General features: G+C 42.2%; 1 protein-coding gene and 1 long non-coding RNA gene across 2 annotated transcripts; both read right to left on the bottom strand.

The window, feature by feature from the left end:
• Window positions 1-9,197: 9,197 nt before the first annotated feature.
• Window positions 9,198-17,418, bottom strand: LOC308404186. The gene is made up of 3 exons (XR_013973082.1): window positions 17,226-17,418; window positions 16,862-17,193; window positions 9,198-9,604 (listed from the first exon to the last, which is right to left on the bottom strand). It is a non-coding gene; the product is annotated as an uncharacterized lncRNA (long non-coding RNA).
• On the bottom strand, window positions 10,059-16,812 carry LOC308404969 (uncharacterized protein). The gene is made up of 2 exons (XM_080895300.1): window positions 10,192-16,812; window positions 10,059-10,159 (listed from the first exon to the last, which is right to left on the bottom strand). The coding sequence occupies exon 1, from the start codon at window positions 16,784-16,786 to the stop codon at window positions 10,922-10,924; it is 5,865 nt and encodes a 1,954-aa protein (XP_080751426.1). The 5' UTR covers window positions 16,787-16,812; the 3' UTR covers window positions 10,059-10,159; window positions 10,192-10,921.
• Window positions 17,419-23,111: the final 5,693 nt, after the last annotated feature.

The raw sequence follows: 23,111 nt of genomic DNA, 5'->3' as shown, positions 1-23,111 counted from the left end.
GATTTTGTGGTCTGAGGTTTTACCTTAATTCTCACCTCGATTCTTCCCCTCATTTAATAATGCACAGCAGTATGGAGGGCCACAGAAACAGTCACAAAAGCTCATGTTTAAATTATCCTCATGCACTGTGCACATCATCAGAAGGCACCTGTGAAAGAAAAACTGTAAAGTGTCAGACAAAGCCTCCCAATAGGCAAAGCTCATGGATATAAAGAAAACATCTCTGCCAATTTGATCACACATTTTTTTTTGGCTTTTGGCTTTCCTGAAAGGAAATCACAAAGAAATTGGAATGACAGCAAATAAATAGAGTGCGGCAGCAAAGCCAAATGAAAAAACATGAAGAAGCACATGAATTAAAGTGTCCTTATGCGGGCTTTTAGTGCATGTATGAAATAAATGCATTTTTGGAGTTACAATTTCAACATCCTCATGTCTATTATTACTATGTTTTGTTGATGATCTCACACATGTCTCTTATCTTTGTCACCATTGGCACAGACTGCTTTGTGCCCCCAATAACTTTCAGTCCTCTGATGGCTTGTATCCGTGGTGAGAGAGATGAAGTAATGCATGCATGAAGTGCAACAAATTAAAGGAAGGATAAGACGGCTTGCAAACGGATAAGGATTTCAGGGAAGTGGACACGGGTGACAACGATCACACATGTGAAAACAGTGGGTGACAATGGCACTGGGTAAAAGACGCAGGAGAAATATGTGAACAAACCAAAAACACAAACAAGTATTTAATATTTTAAAAAAAGGAAGAGAACAGATCGAAGACCCGGACTACTTTTAGCTGCTCGCTTATTCACAAGGGAACTCTGAATCTCTTGTTTGCTAAATGTCAAATAAATACATTTGTAAACCACTGATACTAAGTGCAGCTGCTTAAACAGAATGATACACGTCACAGATTTTTGCACTTAATTTGTTTTATTTTTTAAGATGCTTAATTTAAAATATGTCATTAATAATAATAAAGTAAAATATATAATGGTTACAGAGCTTTACTCAATTTATTAATTGCATTTTTTTTTTTTTATGAGTTGAATAGTCCATAGCTTACAATTCTATTAATATTATAGTAGTTTTGAGAGGGGGGACTCTCAAAGATGATATGGTCCCTGCCAAAATGAAGAATTATTGCATTTCTTCTGTGGGTGTGTGATTTGAGATGTAGAGTTGCAGGTAAATTAATTGAAATCAGGTATGAAATGCTGTTTGCCCTGATACAGCCAATGCTAAGCAGTGAGAGCAATGACTAAGACATTGTGCTGCATATTTTTGTTCAGTGTTACATAATAATATTTGTGAAGTTTAGTCTCGGGCTCTTGCCTGCTTTCTGTTTGAAACGACCTTTACATGACACCCTTGTTAAAAACACGGGTGCTGAAAGATCAACCGGAAGTTGACCAGTAGTATTTGCGAGCACTGTCACCTTGATGTCAAAAAGGCTTTAATGAGAGTGTTACTCCTTGTTCCTGTCAACAACCATCACCTCCAGCTGAACTCCTGGCTCAGAAGTAATGCCATGAAGAAACTGATCAAGATTACAAAGAGCACAGACCAATGAATTTCAAACTGTAAATAGCACTCTTTACTATGTTTTCCTTAAGCATATTATGGAATATTTCTGCTGCCAACCCTTTTGAAAATCTGCGACTTGAGAAAATGATACCAAAGCATAGCAAGAAATCAGAAAACAACAGCCTAGAAATGTGGTATAGGCTGATACCACACAGCCTACACTTTAAGTAAATGTCAAACCCAAATTCAGCAGCGTAAACATCCTGTGCTGTGTGTTTCAAGCAATAAAAGAGAACCATAAAGCAGCGTTTAATTTATATTTTCACACACATATACACACACAGAGTCAAAACCATTTTGCTAGGTAAACCTTGTGAGTATTGAGTTGGACCCTCTTGTGCCTTGAGAAGTGCCTTCCTCAGAGACTTTGGATTATTTTCATATGATAGCATCACACAGTTGCTGCAGATTTGTCAGCTGAAAATCTATGATGAGAAATTCCCATTCCAGCACATCCCAAAGGGGCTTTATTAAATTGAGATCTGATGGCCGTGGAGGCCATTTGAGTGCAGTGAACTTATTTTCATATTCAGTAAACCAGTTTGAAATGATTTGAGCTTTGTGACATGGTGCTTTATTATCATACTGGAAGCAGCCATCAGAAGATGGGTACACTGTGGTCATAAAGTGATGGACATGATCAGCAATAATACTCAGGTAGGCTGTGGCATTTATATGGTGTTCATTTGGTCCTAAAAAACCCAAAGTGTGTCAGTAAATTTCACCATGCCATTACACCACCAGCAACTACTGATAAAAGGCAAGGTGGGTCTATGCTTTCATGTTATTTACACCAAATTATATCCTTATTAGCCAAATGTTGCAGCAGAAATCAAGAAATACATTGCTGTGTAAAATTCTTGAGCCCACTAACAGCCCTCTAACAGACTAGAAGGTCAATATTTGATATGATCACCTTTATTCTCCACCACAGCCTGAACTCTCTTAGGCAAGCATTCTTTAATTTGTTTTTAGAAATAGTTCTCCAGGCTTCTTGAATTATATTCAAAAATCCTTGGATGTTGGCTACCTTTTGTTCTGTTTGTCTGTCAAAATGATCCCATGCAGCTTCAATAAAGCTGAGGTCCGGACTCTGCGGACGCTGGTCCATGACGGTAGCATTCCACTGTGTGTTTCTATCCAGACATCCCTGGTCTCTCTATCCTGACCTCCTCCAAAGAAATGGACAATTTTTTTTTTTGATTTGGAGACATTACTGAGCAGTTTTTGTGTAATTTGACACATTTCAGCCTTTTCTTCCCAATTCCCTTCCTTAAGAATGCCCTGTTGATGCCCGCCCATGCTGACAATTTCTGATGACACTTCAGCAAACAGTAAATTGCTGCAGATGCATCTCTCAGGTCCTGTGCAAGATCGCTGGTGTATCTGACATGACTTTCAGATACTGTTCATCTGCTGCAGACAGTTTTTTAGGTCTGTTGCGTTGTTTCTTTCCTTCACTTGTTAATTTTCCTCAGATCCTCTGTAAATGTTTAGGGACAAGGACTGGACTGAAAATGAGTGGAAAAAAAGACGAAGTATAAAGAACTTTCAAAAGGCTTGAGAACTGAGAACTATTGCTCAGGACCACTTTTTTAAAAATAACAGGAAAGTCAAAATACAAAGATATGAGTGGCTCAAGATATTTGATATTGTAAATCTCAAGAGGTGTGAAAACTTCAAGGAATGAAAGGTTAAATTGCTTATGATGAGTGTTTAGTTTAAGCATCCAGTTTTCAACGTCAAAGGCAGCAACCTGAAGCACACAGTTATAGGTTCTCCAAGGGTGAAACGGTCAGCACAGAGCTCCTGAGGCCTCTGTAGAGGAAATTTAGCAGAAATGACCTGATCTGGTTGACATCAGTGACCCACACAAACATAAATTGCATAAATTGCATAAATTAGTATTTTGACACTGCAGAAGATCCTGTGTGTGTTCCAGAGGTACAAATATGTAAGCTGAAAATGTTCCAGAATTTGAAAAAAGATCAGTCATATTAAAGTGACTTAAGTTTGTCTAAAGTGCTCTGCACCTGTAAGCCGCTTTGGAAGCCATCTCCACCCAAGCATTTCCTTGTTATATTGTGTTTAACAACCTCAGTGCGATATCTATTACCACTACCAATACCTGCTCTGTTCTGAAGAATACAGGTCCCTTGCTGATATGCTTTTCTCACTTCCAGCTTCCCATGTACAACAAACATTGAAATAATAGGGAGGTAGCTTCTTGACCTTTATGTTCATCTTTGGCATGTGGAAGAGTGGCCACATTCCTGAACTGAGCCAAATTTTAACTAAATACAAACCTTCTTTTTGACTCTGGTGATTCTGAATCAAACATGTAAAAATATAATGAAGTGCAGTAAAGGATCTGTGATATTAAAGAAAGAGATGTAAATCTGTCTTTTTCACCAACATATTGTTATGAGCCAAACATAAAAAAAATGTTGTAAAAAACATGAGCCCATGCAATTCTGACATTTCCAGCAGTAAAGCCTCCAGGTCAATGAGGAGATGCAACTGTTTGCATTTTTTTTATAGCTTTAGAGTGTGTCGAAGAAAAAACACGTACATTTTTCCTGGTTCTCTTAAATAAAATCTCACGCTCACTCAAAATTAGTCAGTGCTGATGAGCCAGGTACCTATCTCCATTAAAGATATCAGTAAACTGCACATGGTAATATCAGCCCAGAAAAGAATGCCTGTTTCCAGTAGATTCCAAATTGAAATCAAGTGAAGCAGACAGGAGGGATGTTAGAGCCATATACCCTCAACCTTCCCTCTCCTTATCTTCCTATCCCAGCGTGACATTGTCAGAGAAAGCTGTGCAGGTGAAAACAAAAACTCAGCTTGCTTAAATATCTGACAGCCGAAAGGGGTCAAGAATCAGTGTGAAAACACTTTCATTCCTGCAGAGATTAAAAGGAGACATTTGCATTGGTTCCGACAATGAAGAGACACTATTTCCTTTCCAGTGTCATTGTGTAGAGGTCCTTGAAAATGATGGAGGAAAACACTGCCATCCAACTAAAGAGCTTTTCAGGTAGAGAGAAGTGCAAAGATAAAATACAAAAACTGAGAAGGCAAAGTGGTATTACATAGATTTATATAATGGCCACTAAGTTGGGAGTTCAACAGTCCTTTTTTATGAATCCAAGCCCCTTTACATTTTAGATTGCATCTATTAAGTGTAGTTTTAAACAAAATTAGACAGTCATAAATGTTTCTACATCCAAGAAATCCACAGTTGGAACAAATAATAAAACTAATATGCCTATCTTATAAAGTAAAAGGTCTTTTTTTTCCCAGTGGAAAGTGATGAGCTGTTTTTGATTTAGTTTCGTTTTTTTTAATAAGACCATATTTGGATAATATGGAAGATCTAAAAAACTAATGGTTGGTTAGTAAGGTGTATCAGCAAGTTATTATTTGCCGTAAGTCCTTAAAAACAGGTTTTAAAAAATTAACTTGGAAAAGTAAATGTAGTCTGCTTTTCTGGGGCCCTAATGTTTAAATTGAATGTCACGCTGCAGTAAGAGAAGCAAGTATATAAGCAGAAGGAGTTTACTGTGGTAATAGATCAGGAGTATGGTTATTTTCATATATACTTTGATACATTTTTTTCAACATGGTATCTTTTTAAAATAAGAAGAGTCAAACCTAGAACCGTAGAACCTGTGTTTTTTGTGGTGTGATGTTTAGAATTTTGTATTTTTCTCATAAAAGTTATTTCCTGCTTGGTTTGAGTTCTCATCCTATTCATGATTATAGCTGTGCTTATATTTATTTGAGGATTTTCTTTGTTTTTTTGTTGTTTACCCCTCCACGAATCGCTGCCTTATTGTGGTGGAGGGGTCTGGAATCCTAAGGATCCCACAGGCTATGCTGTCAGGGGACTTTTGCCTCCTGGTAGAGTCTCCCATGCCAAATTGGTCCTGGGTAAAGGACCAGGAAAAGATTCAGACAACCCTTTTGAGTGCAAGAGCAAGCAAATAGTTACCCTGCTTAGGATAAGGTTACCCAGGCTACACCCTGGAGCCAGGGAGACATGGGCCCGCCCTCCTGTAAGCTCCACTGCCGGCAGGGGTCAGGTGCAGTGTGTGTTGGGTGACAGTCCAGGACAGAGACCCTGGCGGACCAATACCTAATACCTACTAAGACTGACGATTATGACATGGAACGTCACGTCTTTGGTGGGGAAAGAACCTGTTGCTGTGTGCGAGTTTGAGAGATACTGGCTAACTATAGTTGGGGTCATCTCAGCCCACAGGTTAGGCTTTAAAACCAGTCTCCTGGAGAGGGGCTGCACTCTGTTTTTACCCGTGGAAGAGAGGGTTGGTTCCCTATGCCTTTAGGTTGGAGAATGGGTTATCTGTTATGCACCAAACAACAGTTCAGAATACCCAGCCTTCTTAGAGTTTCTGGGTAGGGTGATCAAAATGTGCTCAACCTGAAGACTGGCATCTTATTGGGAGGCTCCAACACTCATGATGCCAATAACAGTGACACCTGAAGAGGTGTAATTGGGAGGAATAGCCTCACTGATCTGAACCCGAGAGGTGTTTTGTTCCTGAACCTTGCGCAAACCACAATTTGTCCCTAACGAACACTTTCAAACATAAGGGTGTTCATAACTGCACATGACAACAAGCAGAAGGCTTGCATCTTCGTGGCCTCAGATTCTGATCTCTGCTTATTCCAGACAGTGTGGCTCTGTTAGCTTCATTAGGCAGTGGCCTCCAGCTCACACTGGAGCAGTTCACAGACAAGTGTGAAATGGCAGGTATGAGAATTAGTACCACGCAGGTTGCTGTACCTGGCCCCAAATAAGCAGAAGAAAATGGATGGATGGATGGATGGACTTTTTGTTTATCCAGCCTCTACTGTGTCCCTGTGTCTTCCTGTTTAGTCTCCATCTATGTGTTATGTCATTTTTCTTATTTTTATTTTGGTAGTCTTTTGTCCCTTGTCTTGCATTTGGTCGTTCTTCTTTATCTTGTTATCCCTTGATTGCTTGCACCTATATGTTTACCCACCTGGTTCCCATTTCCCTAATCTTCCTTTTGTGTATATAAAGCCTCCCTTTGTCCTTGTTATGTTGCACTAATGTTTTCTGTGTGTGCTCTCAATCAGTTCTAATATTTGGATTGCTGCTTTTCTTATAGATTCTGAGATTTGGACTTTGTCTTCAGCTTGAATAAAGGTTTGCTTTTTATTAGCATCTATCTGTCTAGCTGTAGCATCTGCATCTGGATTTTTATGGTTTGGCTAATGGGTCTAAATTGGTAAAACTGACCATCCCACGCAGATTCATTTCAAATCAGCAGACAATATACTATTCCCAGTATATATGTGTGCATGTGTGTAAATCTCTCTCTCTCTCTCTCTCTCACATATATATATTTCTTTTTCCGGGAGATGGAAAATTGGCTACAAAAAAAGTTCATTTGAAAAACAGCTTGAAAGAACCTAGAAGGAATGCTTTTCATCCTGTTAATGATGCGTGATAAGGAAAAATTGAACTGTAGGTAACCATAACAACAGTGCTTATACTCGTCATGCTATGCAACCATTCCACTGGTAAAACTGATTTACTACACTGACTATTTCAAAATTAGTGTGTGACTTATAAACACACCTTCTCTTGTTCCCTCTGGTTCAGGCCTTGGCATAAGGGCAATACTTCCTTAAATATGACTGCTGTGAAGGTTGTGCATGTCAAAGTAGAAGCATGACCATCAGCACAATAAACAAAAGAAAGTGTTAGTCTCCCAGAAAGTCAGCCTTGTTGTTTATCACCTAGGAAAGTGAACACAAAGACTTCTTCCCTGTGTGTGAAGTGATTGATGTTAGTCCACTATTATTTCTTTTGCATGTGCTTCCGTCAGATGAATTTCGCTCTAGGTAAGTGGAGATGAATGTTGGAGGGAATGGTGGATGACAGCCGGAGTGGCCCTTGCGGGAGATGAGTCAGGGAACCTGCCAGTCTCTTCCCAAATGATGACATTTCATTTTGTCTGGTACTTTTTCCTTTCAGTATGGCAGGTGCAGAGGCGACAATCAATAGTACTTTTTTGTTCTCACTTTCTCCCCTCACTAGCTATGTATGTGTCTGCGCCTTTTCTTTTCAATCTAGCTTGCTCTATTGAACTCTCTTTTCCCACTCTGTTGTGTCTTGCCTAGCTTGTCTCCATCTCACCCCCTCTTGCCTTTTCCTCCTCGGCATCCCCTCCTTCCATCATCCGTGACTCTCAGCAGCACATATCGGTGGATAACTAATGGTAATGGACTTTGCTCCCTGATGTGGGAATTCTGCAATCAGCCACTCTGCATGACACATGCGTTGATGGCCTTAATTTTCTCAGACTTTAATGCCCCTCAACATCATCAGCAGCAAGAAGACAGCACACAAATAAGCACTGCTAACAGCAGAAGAGTGATTAATCCTGTCAGTGAAAGTGTTCTTCATTGATGTGCAGGTAACTCAATCAACATTGGCAAATAGTCTGTATAAAGTATGCCATGACATCCAGCTTATGACCTTACTGTCTTGATTTATCTTTCTTACTTTTGCTGGTGTTAACTAAGAAAAATAAATAAGACTTTATCACCCAGACCTGACTAGATGATGACACATTTCTGTGTGATGTTCTCTGTAAATATCAGCCATTAATGTGTCTAATGCAGATAACGTGTGATTACTCATGCTGTCCTACAGCAAGAGAGAATGAATTTATCAACTACTGATATTTCAGAAGCAGAATTCATCTTCGGTGCTTGTGTAGATGCATTTATTGATCTTCTAAACTAAAGATGACTTAAAAATAAACACAAACTAAATAAATTGGTCAACTTGTCATGTAGAAAGATTTCCCTTTTCTACTAAAAGTGTTCTTAAAAATCAAGGCACACTATGCCCCTGAGGTTTATTAAATGTGATAAGATACATTATTTCTGAATCATTTTTAATACAACCATGAAAGCACTTCATTTACAACATGCAGGCACTGGCTCTTAATGTCTGTTTTATTTCTTACATTTATTTTCCATTATAGATGATAGAAAATCACCTGAAGGCTGCTTTCAAAAATTATTTGAAACTTTCAACTTTTCTAAAAAAAAAAATAATAATAATAATTACTCTGCTGCAGGCAGTTCATTTTGCTATGTAAATATACTTTATCATATCTACACAAGAACAAATTTTATTATTTAAAGTCTTCCTTCTTTGTTAATACATAAGAAGTCAGGGATCAAACCTACAACAACACATTATAGGCTACTGACTTTTCCGTTTGATATATGTGAATTTTTTAGTGAAGAGCACTTTTATTTTCATTATCACTGGGGTGTTTTTTTTCTACTGTTTTCATCCATCCATCCATTTTATACCACTTATCTGGGTTCAGCTTGCAGAGGGCAGCATAGACAAAGAGGAAAACTAAAACTAGCTGAGAGATAGAATCTCTCTTTTATGTCCTCCTCTGCCCCTGGGGCTCCTCCCAGTCTCACATGCCCAAAACACCTCATCTAAGAGGCATTCTAGTCAGATGCCCCAACAATCTCAAATGTTTCCTTTTAATGTAGAGAAGTACTGACTCTGCTCTGAACCCCTCGTGAATCAACCTAGCTCTTAATCCAATCTCTGGTGGGCATTCAGACACCCTTTTGACCAAAAGAAAGCTTTCTTTTGGTTTATACACACAGCTTTTGGATATAGGTGAGGGTAGGAATGTAGATCAACCAGTAAACAGAAAAGCTTTGTTTTCATAACAGTTATTTCTTTACGACAACAGACAGGTGCTGCAACACTTCCTCTGTCAATCTTTTACTTCCCTCATAGGATACTTTAAGAAATTAAATTTGGGGCAGCAGCTCATTCCCAACACCAACTGGGCACTGGTAGTTCTTTTCCCAGCCACTTCATACTCATCTGCAAACTGTCCAAACTGGAGGTTGTCATTCAGTGAAGGTTGCAGAATCACATCATCCACAAAAATCAGAGACGAAATCTGAAGAAGAAGATTAAAATAAAATAATTATAATATAAATATAAAAAATATTTTATTTTACTCCTGTTATAATTAAAGCTTTTAAAGGTTCTTAGACGACCATGGGTTTAACATAGTTACATTAATTCAATATCAAACGTTTGCTGTTTTTGCTGTGCCATTCAGACACAGAACAGTGTGGGGAAAATGTATTTTAGTTAACGCAAGTAACACATTTTGCAAAGACTCAGTCTGTCTTTCTTGAAATTGAAAACTGCTAGTTTCAAAGTTTTAGCAGCCTGATTTCCATAGCCTAGACCTCAAATCTATGCAAATGAGTTGCTGGCAACTTGACAACCTGTCCCTCAAAAAGCAATGTGACACCACAAGAATGCACTTGTTGCACACTTGGACAAATGACACTTCCAGGCGTGCATGAGTTCAGAATCGTTCTCTTTACTTGCTCTTTTGCAACTGCAAATACAAAACACAAGCACTTCAGTTCAGCGTAGCTGCGCTCTGCAGGCTATCTGTGCAGTAGAACACACAGGACCCCAAGGCTGCCCGATTCAGTGCCTGCGTGAGCCCGAAGCTGCCCGTTTCAGTGCCTGCGTGAGCACCACCCGTGGGAATCATCATTGATCAGAGTATCCTAGCTATATTGCCAGTTATCACAGTATGTGTCAGAAATAGTAATACAGAACTGAACGCATAACATAACAATGATAAGAATGCATGAGATTATGGAGGGGGGGCGATATCTATTACAATACTTCCATCTGTGCCCACCCATTACATGAGTCCCACACTCTCCCCTCCAAAAATGAATGTCATCCTGACATTAGAGATTTTTTCCAGAATGCATGTCTTCAACAGAAGGTTACAGCAGTAGCTTCACTGGGAGTCAGCCTCTCAAGATACGTTCTGTCCGGTAACAGTCTTTGGCATGACATACATCTCCCCCTTCATGTCATGTACCAGCAACAGACACTACTGGCCAGGCAATGTCTGTAAAGTCTCTCCGCCACTCAGGCGTGCTCTGTATCCGGCTGAAGGTGTAGACCTATCACTCTACCATGTAACCTTTTACACAGACACACATTTACTGCTGTATATCTCACATACAAGCCAGTATCTCTCTATGTGTAGCTAGTCTGGTTCTGGTATTCCCTGTTTAACTCATGTGAACTATTAAACAAATACATGCAGTTGTTGCTCTGTCAAATTTGCTCTTTTTAACATTTGCTACTGTGAACACTTCCCTTTCTGTTTAAACTGTCACCACAGTAAACTCAACATGTGACAATGAACTTAGTTTTTTCCTCTTAGCTGTGGACATCACTTGTGTCTGTTTATGACTGATGGCTGACCTAAGGTGTCATACGTGAATGTCTTGGGTGGATTTCTGCATCGGAAAGGATACTTTCTTGTGGGAACTGGCTGTGAGTTGGGCTCTCCCTCGTCTTCTTCATCAGATGACGACACCTGTCCTTGACTTCTTCTGTTCTCCTCCCCAGACAGCTCACTTCGCCCTGCCTCTTCCTCCTCTGCACTTGACTCCAGTCCACCTTTTCCACCCTCGTCTAGGCACTCGCTGCTGACACCACCACTTGACAGTTCTCCGTTAGCTTCTTCTGGCTGGAACTCCTCTGCCCTCAGCTGACTCCTGATCTGGGTGGGTGATTCCGCAGCTTGTGTGGTGATAATTCCCCAGTCACCCTCATCCTCTGAACCGCTGTCGTGGTCACTCTCCTGCTGCTTTTCTTGGGTCTTTCCTTTTCTTTGTTGTTTGGCATCCTCCTTCCCATTCTTGTTTTTCTCCAGCTTCTCCTCCTGGACGGGGAGAAAGTCACAGGGCAGTAGGAGGTTCCTGTGCAGAACTCTCACTTTCCCTGGTCCTCTCTCTGGCTGTACGGCATAGACAGGGCTATCTTTGTGCTTTCTTTCTAACACGACATGTACTCGCTCCTCCCAGTAAGACCTTAGCTTTCCGGGCCCACCCCGATCTCTGAAGTTCCGTACTAGCACCCGACATCCCGGTTGCAGTTCCACTCCATGAGCCTTCCGATCATACTGCTTTTTCGCTCTGTTCCTCTCTTTCTGGGCTGTTTCTGATGCCAGTCTGTATGCCTCTTGCATCCTACTTCTCCACTTACGGACGTAATCACTGTGAGAAGTACTCTGGTCACCTGGAACCAGGCCAAACATGATGTCCACTGGTAGGCGGGGGTTTCTGCCATAGAGAAGATAATATGGGGCATATCCTGTTGCTTCACTGCGTGTGCAGTTATACGCATGCACCACTTTGCTCAAGGAGTTTTTCCAGTCCGCCTTGGCTTCCTCTGTCAGGCTCCTCAACATGGAAAGGAGTGTCCGATTAAATCTCTCCACCTGGCCGTTCCCCGCTGCATGGTAAGGTGTTGTGCGTGACCCCTGGATTCCACAGTACTTTTCCAGGGTGGCAAACAGCTGGTTCTCAAACTCCCTTCCCTGATCATGGTGTAACTGGGCAGGGAATCCAAATTTGAGCACAAAATCTCCAAAGATCTTTTCTGCCGCTGTTCTTGCTGACTTGTTGGTGCATGCATATGCCTGTGCAAACCGGGTGAAATGATCCATCACGACTAGGATGTACTCATATCCTCCTTTACAACTCTCCAGATGCAGGAAGTCTATTGAGACCATCTCAAAAGGGTATGTGGTGACAATGTTGACCAGCGGTGCTCTGTCTGGTTTGCCGGGACGTTTCCGTTTCAAGCAACTGCACACCTTAGTCACATAATGTTCCACATGTCTTTGCATATGTGGCCAATAGAATCGATCACGGACCAAGGCGAGTGTCCGCTCCACTCCGAGATGTCCCATTTCCTCATGGAGCTCCTTGTACACCAGCTGATGGAATTTTGTGGGTAACACTAGCTGAGCTCGAGCAGCTGATTTCCTGTACAGGATGTCATCTTTGTCGAGGTACAGCTTACTCTTTTCCCGGCTTAGAACGGAAGTGTCTTCCCCCCTGTCTCTTCCTCTCCAAGGGGGCCATTTTCCTGTCATAACACATTCTAGCACCCTGCCAATGACTGGATCATCCTCCTGTGCTTTCTTTAGTGTCTCTTTGGAGATCTGTGTCACTGGGGCCATTACTCGTTCAAGCTCTACATCAGCACATGCTGTGGTTATGGTAGCTGGACACATCCATGGCTCATCTTCATGGGCTTTCAACTGAAGCACCTCTGTCGCAGGGGTGATTACCTCTGGTTTCATTTCCTGCGAGCATGTGCGCATGTACTCCTCCATGTCTAGCGGCATTCGTGATAAACCATCAGCATCGCCATTAGCCCTTCCCGGCCGATACTTGATTGAGAAGTTAAAATCGGCTAGCTCAGCAACCCACCGGTGTGTTGTAGCATTTAGCTTCGCTGTAGTCAGGACATAGGTCAACGGATTGTTATCTGTATACACTGTGAACGAAGGTGCGTAGTACAGATACTCCCGAAACCTCTCACAGATTGCCCACTTCATTGCTAGAAACTCTAGCTTTCCAGAGTGGAGGTGGTAGTTGGTTTCTGGAGCTGTTAGAGTTCTCGACCCATACCCAATGACAACCAGTTGGCCCTGCTGTCTCTGGTACAGGACTGCACCAAGCCCTTCTTGAGAGGCATCACAGTGCAGCACAAATGGCCTTTCGAAGTCAGGGTATGCCAGGAGTGGTGGACTCAGCAGGTGTTCTATCAGTTGGCATAGCACTGCCTGGTGTTGTTCTGTCCATGTGATTGGCTGGCTTGAGTGGCGTTGGTCTGCTTTTTTCCGCTGTCCTTTGTGCTTTGTTACCGTTGATCTTCTGTCAGTAATCACTTGACTCTTTCCGATCGATAGCAGCTGGTATAGTGGCTTGGCAGTGCGTGAGAAGTTTGGAATGTAGGGGCGGTAGTATGACAGGAAACCTAGCATTTTCCTTAGGTCTCCCACAGTCTCAGGTTTGCGGTTTTTTAGTGCTTGCACTGGTGCCAATTCAGCAGGGTCCATGCAGTAGCCATCTTTGGATACAATTTTTCCCAAGAATTTCACCTTGTCCTTGAACACTTCACACTTTTTGGGGGTTAGCTTCACCCCGTGCTCTTGGTAGCGGCGCAGGACCTCCCTCAGATCACGCAGGTGGTCCTCAAATGATCTGCTGTGGACCAAATTGTCATCCAGATATGGCTGAGATATTTCATCCCTCAAGCCTGCCAGGCACTCTTCCATACTGCGCTGGAACTCTGCTGGAGCCGAGGACAAACCAAAGGGAATCCTTACCCACTCATATAAGCCCCAAGGTGTGATGAAGGCTGTGAGGGGTCTGCTACTCTCCTCCAGGAAACCCTGGTGGTACGCCTTGCCCTGGTCCAACACTGAGAACCATGCACTCCCAGTCAGGCTGTTTAGCATGTCTTGAACACGAGGGATGGGGTGACGGTCAGGAATGGATTTCCGGTTTAACTCACGGTAATCCACGCAGAGACGCAGACTTCCATCCTTCTTGCGCACACAGACGATGGGCGATGAGTAGGGGGAACGGGATTTCTGAATCCATCCTCTATTCAACAGGTCCTCCAAATACTCCTTCACCTCCTTGTGGAGTGGCTTGGGGACTGAGATGTATGTGCGTCTTACTGGGGTTGTGTCATTCAATCTGATCTTTAACTGCAGGGAGGGGATGCATCCCACATCGCTCTCATCTTTTGAAAATGCAGCACACTCATCACGCAGGACTTTTCTCACCTGCTCCTGCTGATCTGGGGTCAGGTGATCAACTGACACCGGTGGGTCCCATAAATCTTGGCTGCATCTGCCCACCTCTTCATACTCCCCTTTGTGCTGTTCTGGGGCGCTGATGGTGCTCCCTGTGTTTTCACTAGCACACGTCAACTTGCCCATGTTTTCAGCACTTACTGGTCTTACGTCTACTGGGTAAATAGCCTTCACTTGCTGTAGCCGTCCCAACACTGCATGAGGGAGGAGGGTGATGTCATGGCTGCTGCCATTCGTGACTGGAATAACCACCCTGGACCGGGTTCCCCTCTGCAGTCCAATGACAGTTTCATTCAGGTTAACCCCCTCTGGTAGTTTTGAAATGTCCTCTGGTTCGAAAAGAACCTCCTGTTTCAGGCGAAGGGGACCTGTCCTCACACTGCACTTAACCTCCCTGCTTTGTCCCGCTGGAATCACTATCTTTTGCCTCCCAACTTTCACCACACCCTCCTCGTCGCTTTTGTGGCAGCGCTGCACGATGTTAATTAGCACTTCCGCTTTCTTACAATCAATCGAGAAGGCTTCCCTTACCACCGCAGGTGTAACGTCTGGATGCTGCTCCATTCCATCCTTCACAAAATGCTCAATCACATTATAGCCAATGATGGGTGGCTCTGCTACTCCTGGTTCTTTTGAGACAAGCACGGGGACAACTAGCTCTGGCTGTGGATCTCTAGTTGACCCCAGTCTAAATTTTAGCTCAACCCAACCTGCGAAGGGTATGGGTGTTTGGTTCGCTGCTTTGCCCACCAGAGCCTCATCCTCACCTAGGAGTTCACTTGTGCTTCTCAGTTGGATATGTGGAAAGCAGGACTTCCTCCAGTTCTCATTAATGATAGTCACCTGTGAGCCTGTATCCCACAATGCTTGTGTTTCTACACCTTCAAAGAAACAATCCACCATACACTTCTTCCCGATCAGGGCTCTCAGCTTAGCCTGACAGCGTAGTGAGAGATGACTGGCATACGTGGCACCCACAGTCTCTTTAGCCTTGCCACTCTGCTCTAATTCTGCCTCCAACTGTCTTATCCGATTCCAAAGCAGTTCATGCAACTTGTCATCTGCTTCAGCATGGATGGGAATTAATGATTTGGGAGGGGCGATGGTCTGGATTCCCACTTGAGTGCTCTCCGATCTTTCTGTTGCCCCCCTTCGCCCTCTACAGCCTCTGGAGAGGTGTCCTGGCTGGCCACACTTGAAGCAGTGTTCACACCCTTCATTGGTTCCCTGCTCCTGGCATGCCTTACATCCCCTCCTCCCACTGGTTCTTAGTGGGCGAGTGGGGCCTTGAGGGGTGGTGATGCTCCTCCTTAATTCAGCCATCTCCTCTCTCAGCAGCCTGACCGCTTCATGCAGCTCTGACTCTCGGGAAGCAGCTACAACAGGTGTTCTGCGGTTCTTGGATTTCACCACTTCAGCTGATTGCTCTTGAGTCCCCAACCTAGTTTCGGCTACACCCAGACCCAATTGACTGGCTGGCCTTTCCGTCTGGAGTTCATTTACTTTCACAGATTTGCTGCCTGTAGTTTTCTTTTGCTTCAATTGTCTTTCTGATTCAACACTAGCTGCTTCATTCATCTTATCAATGAGGATTTCATCTGTCACCCGAGGGTCATCCAGATAGGGCTTGAGCTGAAACTTGATAGGGTCACTCAGTAGCCCAGTACTGACCGACCTCAAGAATTTCTTCTGGATGAGCTCAGGGCTGTATTGTTCATCGGACCCCGTGTCTTCCGATGCAAGCAGCAGCCTCTCTTTTAACTCAATTGCTCTGAAGAGGAAGTTTTGGGGAGACTCACGGCTGTCTTGTGTGACGTTCACTAGTCTGTGATACAAATCTGTGGTGCTATCTTCTTTAAAATGCCCCTTTAATATGGCCTTCAATTGGGGGAGGGTGAGGTCACGTTTTATCTCAAGCATGTCTCTAAGACTCAAACCTGGGCTGACAGACTTCACCACAGCCTCTATAACCTCCGCTTCACTGTATCCTTTGTTCAGACCTCTGTCAATCTGATGCATCAGGTTGGTGTATGAGAGTCTGTCCTTTTGGCCCTTCTCCCCAATTTGACCACAGATTTTGAATTCCCTCCTTATCGTCACTTCCGAAAGGCGGTTGGCTGCGACAAGAAACACATTTTGTGGGGTGGTTGGTTGATTTGGTGGTGTCCTCTCCACCCTTCCACTCAGCCTCCTAATTTCTTCCTGCAGTGCTTCGCTGTTTCTCTGGAGCTGTGCGTATCTCTCTGCTAAATCAACTTCTTCCCTTATTTCCTGAGCCCCCTGTGGCGAGCTCGTTGGATTTGATCCACTTTCTGTGCTTCTGGAGCTCCCTATCGCTGGGTCGACACTTTCTAACATTTTCTTTAGATAGCAGAGCGCAACATCCTGCTCTTCATCATTAATAACCTTGTCCATCGATTCTGTAATTAATCTTATTAACGCTCGTCTTGTTGTGACATTTCCACTAGGGATTTTAGCTTCAGCACATACCCCTTTGAGTTGGCCGAGTTGTAGGTTCCAGAGTGTCTGGGACACAGTCTCTGCCAGCTCCTCGAGGTCCATCGTGGTTGCTGTAGCCACGCCCCTTCCTTATTTTCATCACGCTGGACACGGCGTTAATAATCCCAGCGGTGCCTCCAATATTTGTTGCACACTTGGACAAATGACACTTCCAGGCGTGCATGAGTTCAGAATCGTTCTCTTTACTTGCTCTTTTGCAACTGCAAATACAAAACACAAGCACTTCAGTTCAGCGTAGCTGCGCTCTGCAGGCTATCTGTGCAGTAGAACACACAGGACCCCAAGGCTGCCCGATTCAGTGCCTGCGTGAGCCCGAAGCTGCCCGTTTCAGTGCCTGCGTGAGCACCACCCGTGGGAATCATCATTGATCAGAGTATCCTAGCTATATTGCCAGTTATCACAGTATGTGTCAGAAATAGTAATACAGAACTGAACGCATAACATAACAATGATAAGAATGCATGAGATTATGGAGGGGGGGCAATATCTATTACAATACTTCCATCTGTGCCCACCCATTACATGAGTCCCACACACTGCATGCACATAGATATATACCATCAATCCTGAAGGTCCTGATACCACAGCCTTATGTAAAACATGACTGTAAGATGACCCCTGGTTCCGCATCCAAAGCGTGGAAGAGCTATTACTTCTATATCCAGGGATGAGAGGACACTTGAGCACTGGGCAAAACAACAATCCAGCTTAACCATCCGGCTCCACTTCAGTCACCATAGAGCAGAAGAAGCATCAAAGCCAGATGTCTTGCTTTAATCTACTGGACCGGTCTGCCTGACCAGCACAGTCCCATCTAACCTGAATTTTTATTCCTGCGAGTAAGTATAAAACCTTTTTTTTTTAGATAAGGTCTCTTCCTCCTGGAACAGAAATCTTTCACTTTTCCCCTGTCATGCATCCTCAATTTCATTGTCCTATTTTGTGTTTAATCTCCCTGTTTATCATTCTCTGTCACACACACTGTGCACATCACTGGCAAAAAAAGTAAAAAAAAAATTGGACCTGCAATCACCCATGGGAGGAAGCAGGAATATGTTTGTATGATGTCACAGAGGAGAAATGGCAGCTAATCAAAGGCATCTGTTTCTTCGGAGTGCCAGCATCATCTCAACTCAACACAAGCCAAACTTATGGACAAGTGGAAAAACTAAATGTATTTTCTCATCCCCAGAAAACAACACATGTTCATTTTTGGCTTTTCAACAGCAGTATCTTTAGTCCATTTTGTCCTCAAGTAGAACATGAATCTTCCCTCTCAGCCATCAGATCTTAAAAGAAAACAATAAGCCTTGGAGAGGATGTTATTTTTCTCTGTGACACTGAAAACACATGTCCAGCCACTGACAACTTATGTTTTGTGAATACACTTGTCACTGTGGTGTTTGTGACTTAGCTCCCCTTTGTGAAAGGTACTATCCTCCCACTCAGTTCTCTCCCTGTGAAGAAAAACATATCTGTCATCAAGGTTGAGAAGTGGAAATGTAGGATGAAGGGAAAGGGCACTGGGAAAACAAGTGGTAATTTGGTTGCCTCCCCAAGTCAAATTAGAAAAAGGTGAGATAAATGTTTGCATAAATTTTCTGGAGCAGATGCTTTTTTCAGTTGGAACAAGAGATTCTCAAATGTGTAAACACATTTTGAAACAGCTTACCAAAACCACAGTGAATTAGGATGCAAGTAGACATAAATGAACATTATCAGTCAGCTGAAAGCCACACAAGGCAATAATATAAACAAGAAGTAATATCCTTGTTCTCCAGCACATATTTGTCTTTATTTACCATTTTATTTTTGGATGCCAACACTGTGTGATGCTCCTCCCATTGTCTCCAAAAAAGGTCTGGGCTATTCTGCAGTGATCATTTTGTGGCATTGAAACATCATCAGCTGGTGCAACCTATCTGAGCCTTTTAGGCTATAAAAACTTACCCAGATATACTATTCAGGTCTCTGACTCATATTGTCAAGATCAACATCCATTGGTGTTTTTGTTTTATTAGTTGTTGGGGGTTTTTTTTTTTAAGCTTATAATAAATCGTGTTATATGGACTACTTGTCATATTCCTTGAGTCACTTTATTATGAACGGAGTCTTATGGTAAGGTAAGAGCTTTCATAACTGTTAATGGTCAAACTAAGTTGCCTTTTAAAGAAGGTTAATGTTAAGGGGCCCAGGGGCCAGTATGCATATGTGGACCCAGATGTGGAAGCAGGTACAAAAAGCAACGATAAAGGTTCAAAACTCTTTATTATATTAACACAAAAGCAAACACAGGGAGGGTCTCGCTAGCAGTCCCTCAGGGCACAGTGGTAAACAGAGTGGTATGGCGCAAGCGGAGGTCTAGAAGGCCGGGTGAGTGTCCAGTGACAGGTCAGTACAGAGAGTCCAACTTGATGAATCCAATGGTCCAGAGAAATGGGTGGCAGGAGGGCAGGCAGGTGAGGGATGGTTAGCCTGTGAGCTTGGAGCAGCGTGAGGAGTTACAGAGGGTGACCAGTGTCCAGGTAGGTATACAACTGTACTTAGAGTTAATGGTGAATCCAAGGTAATTGGTTAGCTGACAAACTGGCGAAGAAGAGATGTGAATGCTGGTTTTAAATACTGGCTGCAGATTTGCCCAGATCTTGCACAGGTGACAGTGGCAGGTGTACTGACTGAATGCTCCTCCCAAGGGAAGGAACAGTTGGTGTAAAAACACTGGTGACTCACCCGGACTGTGACAGCTAAACTGAATTCCATTGCTTCCATTGTGGCCAAGATTTTTTGGAATTCACTACAAGAAAGTATACTGTTCAGATTGCTATAATTACTGTTTTTGTTGATTCTCTGTCATAGCTTGCACTGGTCAGTCTCGTTTCTCGTGATTCCTTACATTTTATGTGGGTCAGACACCTAGTCCAGTGTTTCCCATGCAGCTGAAGAGTATCTACAAAACCAGATTCCCTTACCAGTCTCCATTGAGCTGGTGTGCTTTTTCCTGAAGATTTCGGCCAAATACTTACCTTCCCGACCCACCTGCCTGCTCACGCTCGTTTGGATTCGGTTAGATTCGGTTTCCTCTCATGACGTGGTTCAGTGGCTTCTTTCTGCCCCTATCTACAAATCAGTGACTTTTCCCACAATAGCTGTGCAATGTGGGTTCCTTTTCAAGGCTATGTGTAAACTTACCCAAAAATCAAAATGGAAAACAATGATTTATTACAGTCCTAAAGAAGCAAAATATGTTTATGTTTAATACACAGACCTGCAGCAACATTTAAACAACTTTATAGCTAAGAACTTTTGTTTGCGCATGGTTTGTTCACTAGGTTAGATCTTTCCAATAAAACAATGAATGACTAACAGTTACCTTGAAGGCCAATTTGAAAATCTTGAGATTTCAGTCACTGACACCAGCCCATGATCATAATACCATAGGGTAATGTTGAAAGTTATAGCGATCACACCTTAAGCGTGCCCCTATCCACATATTCAGCAACTAAATATGAATGAAAACAACACCCTTGCCATTTCCTCAGCAGAAGAAAAAATGTCTTGAAGCTTGGATCACTAGCACGTATGCATCATGCAGGGGACTTCTGTCTCTATAACTGAGCAGTGTTTGAAGTGTGCTTTGGGGATCCTGCCAGCCTTTGGCTGTAACTGGGAAACACAGCTGTCCTGTGGCTGATAGCTCGAGAGGAACAGTAACCAGATGATCATTTGTTTGTGTATTATTTACGGGAAATGTGCAGGCAAAAGAGTGACAGGTATCACAGGTCAATTACGGTGCAGAATAGGAAGTAAATGGAGTTAACACATCAAAAGTTAAAAGGTGGTAGATTACGAATTATCTTAATGACCTAATAATTCATTAGGTCTTGGTGCAATGACACATCACAGAGCACAGATGGTGGTGAGCAGGGAACAGTGTCTTCCCTGCAGTTTTATGTTTTAATCTGGTAGGAAACCAATTATGCCTGACGGATTTAATATTATGAGATTGAGTCCAAGTGAGGCACAATATAGCTGCTCCCTGTGAATTCTGATATGCAACATTCATCATTGCATACATACCATTCCTTGCTCAACAATCAACATTTTTCCTACATTCGGAAAACAGGTTTGCATTATGAAACAAGATGAGCTATCACTTGGTTTTAATTATAGAAAGGTTGTTTTTTAAAATTAATCTATGGAATTAAACATACTGAGATTATTTAATGTGTTCTGCTCTCATGAGATTTGTTTTACTGCTCAGACAATTAATTTAGAAAATTACTATCAGGTTAACTGATGAAATGAAAATAATGATTAGCTGCATTCCTCCATGCATTCCTCCATCAAACACAACCTTCACTTCTTTCTAGTTTGCAGGTTTGACTTTCACTTCCTAAACCTGCAGACGCAAGTGCAGAAAAAAGCTAGATCCCGCACCTTGTGAACAGAACATGGATATGCTATACTTTAACTGTGATTCAAAAGGTTCCCAGCTGTAGCATAGCATTTGTTTAACCATAACAAATCTAACAAGCCTGCAATCAATCAGTCTTGATAGGCTGGAAGCCTTGCATGGCAATATCTAAAGTTACAAATGCAAAAGGAGCCAGCAGTTATACAGTTGTGGTAAATGAACCACTTCATGTCATGAGAGGCAAGCTTTGTGTTACAGGAAAGCAGCTGAAGATAAATGATGAATTACATTAAGAACTGCTTACCTGGCTGGAAACAAACCTGAAAGGCACCACGTGGTAACAACAAGATATAGAATAGAAGCATCATTTTAGTATATTTAGTTGGCTAATGAAAAAATTAATTCCCACAAAATAACACAATAATGCAGAAAAATGTTGCATCATTTGCACTGTTTTGAGAGCAAATAATAGCTCTTATACATTACATGGTTCCCTACATGGTGTAAGCAATATAGCACCCATGACAGTGTCTAAACTTGTGGCATGCTGTGATTTTTACAGAAAGGCAAACTGAGCTGAATACTTCTTATTCATTTTTTTTGGACAGCATCATATACTGTAATATATTACTAGTGGTTGTCCCGTGTCATTAACCGGACACAGGCATACTTGTGAAATGGAGACAGCTACAGTTTCCCATAAATATGAAACAAGCAGGGCTTTTAGTAACAATACCAACTATGGCCACAAGATGGCAGTGATGAAAATGATGAATGCAAATAGACAATGAGATTTATGATAGCATTGTCTACAATGCAAGGAGAGCGATCGCTTTACTTTGGTACGTTTTCATTTAGTGTAATGTCTTCCAATTTAATTGATAGAAAGAGACCACGACCACTTGCTTTCCAAGGCTAAGAGATTTTCTGAAATTCCAGCATTTGAGGTTTTACTCCCAACTCATAATATCCTTATGCTTAGTCATAACTAAATATTGGCTTCAAATTATAATTATGACAATTTATCATATATTTCCAATATGAGGTGCAGTCCAAAAGAGTTAAAAAGGACTCTGTCAACATCAAAAGTACATGTAGATGCTATGATTGAGCTAAAATTATTTGCTGGCTACATGAGTAACTGTGGTAACCAATGACTCATAAATGTACTAAACATAGGTATGTAGGACAAGTGTGTTGCAGCTGGAAGAAGTTTGTCTTTTAACATACGTCTAACATTATAAAAGGGTTATTTTAAACCAAAGCACCCCTCACCCCATGAACCTATCCACATAATTTTGGTGCTTTAAATCATATACCTTTAATGCTAAAACATAACCAAGCAATTTATTTCCTCAAACCAAACAACCAAATCCAGAAGATGTAAAGGCAAAAATGAGTCCAAGTGTTCTGGCTGTAGGATGTGTGATTGCTGTATTCACTCTGATTCAGATGTTACTGTTTATCCAGTTTTGTCACATAGACTTAGCTGTTAGGCATTGTGGGAAAGCTTCAATTCACATTTACATAGCTTTTAAATTTAGCAGCAGTTTCAAATGTGGGTTAAATGTTCTTTCAGTAATAATTTATGTTACATACTGACCTCCAGAGACCTATTCTTTATTAAGAATTCTTAAGCCGTTTGCATGCCCAGTTGCTTGATTTTATACACCATGGAATAGCCATGGAAGTGATTGAAACGCCTGAATTTAGTAGTGTGAATGGGGTTTCTGTTTCTGCATGGAATTTCTGCCAATTACCACTTCTACAGATGCTGTAAATTAGTTATGTAATTTGATACCATGA

Source organism: Rhamphochromis sp. 'chilingali' (assembly GCF_963969265.1).
Source record: "Rhamphochromis sp. 'chilingali' genome assembly, chromosome: 10".
Lineage (NCBI taxonomy): Eukaryota > Metazoa > Chordata > Actinopteri > Cichliformes > Cichlidae > Rhamphochromis > Rhamphochromis sp. 'chilingali'.
Note: the sequence above shows the minus strand (reverse complement) of the source record. Positions and strands in the feature narration are given on the sequence as shown.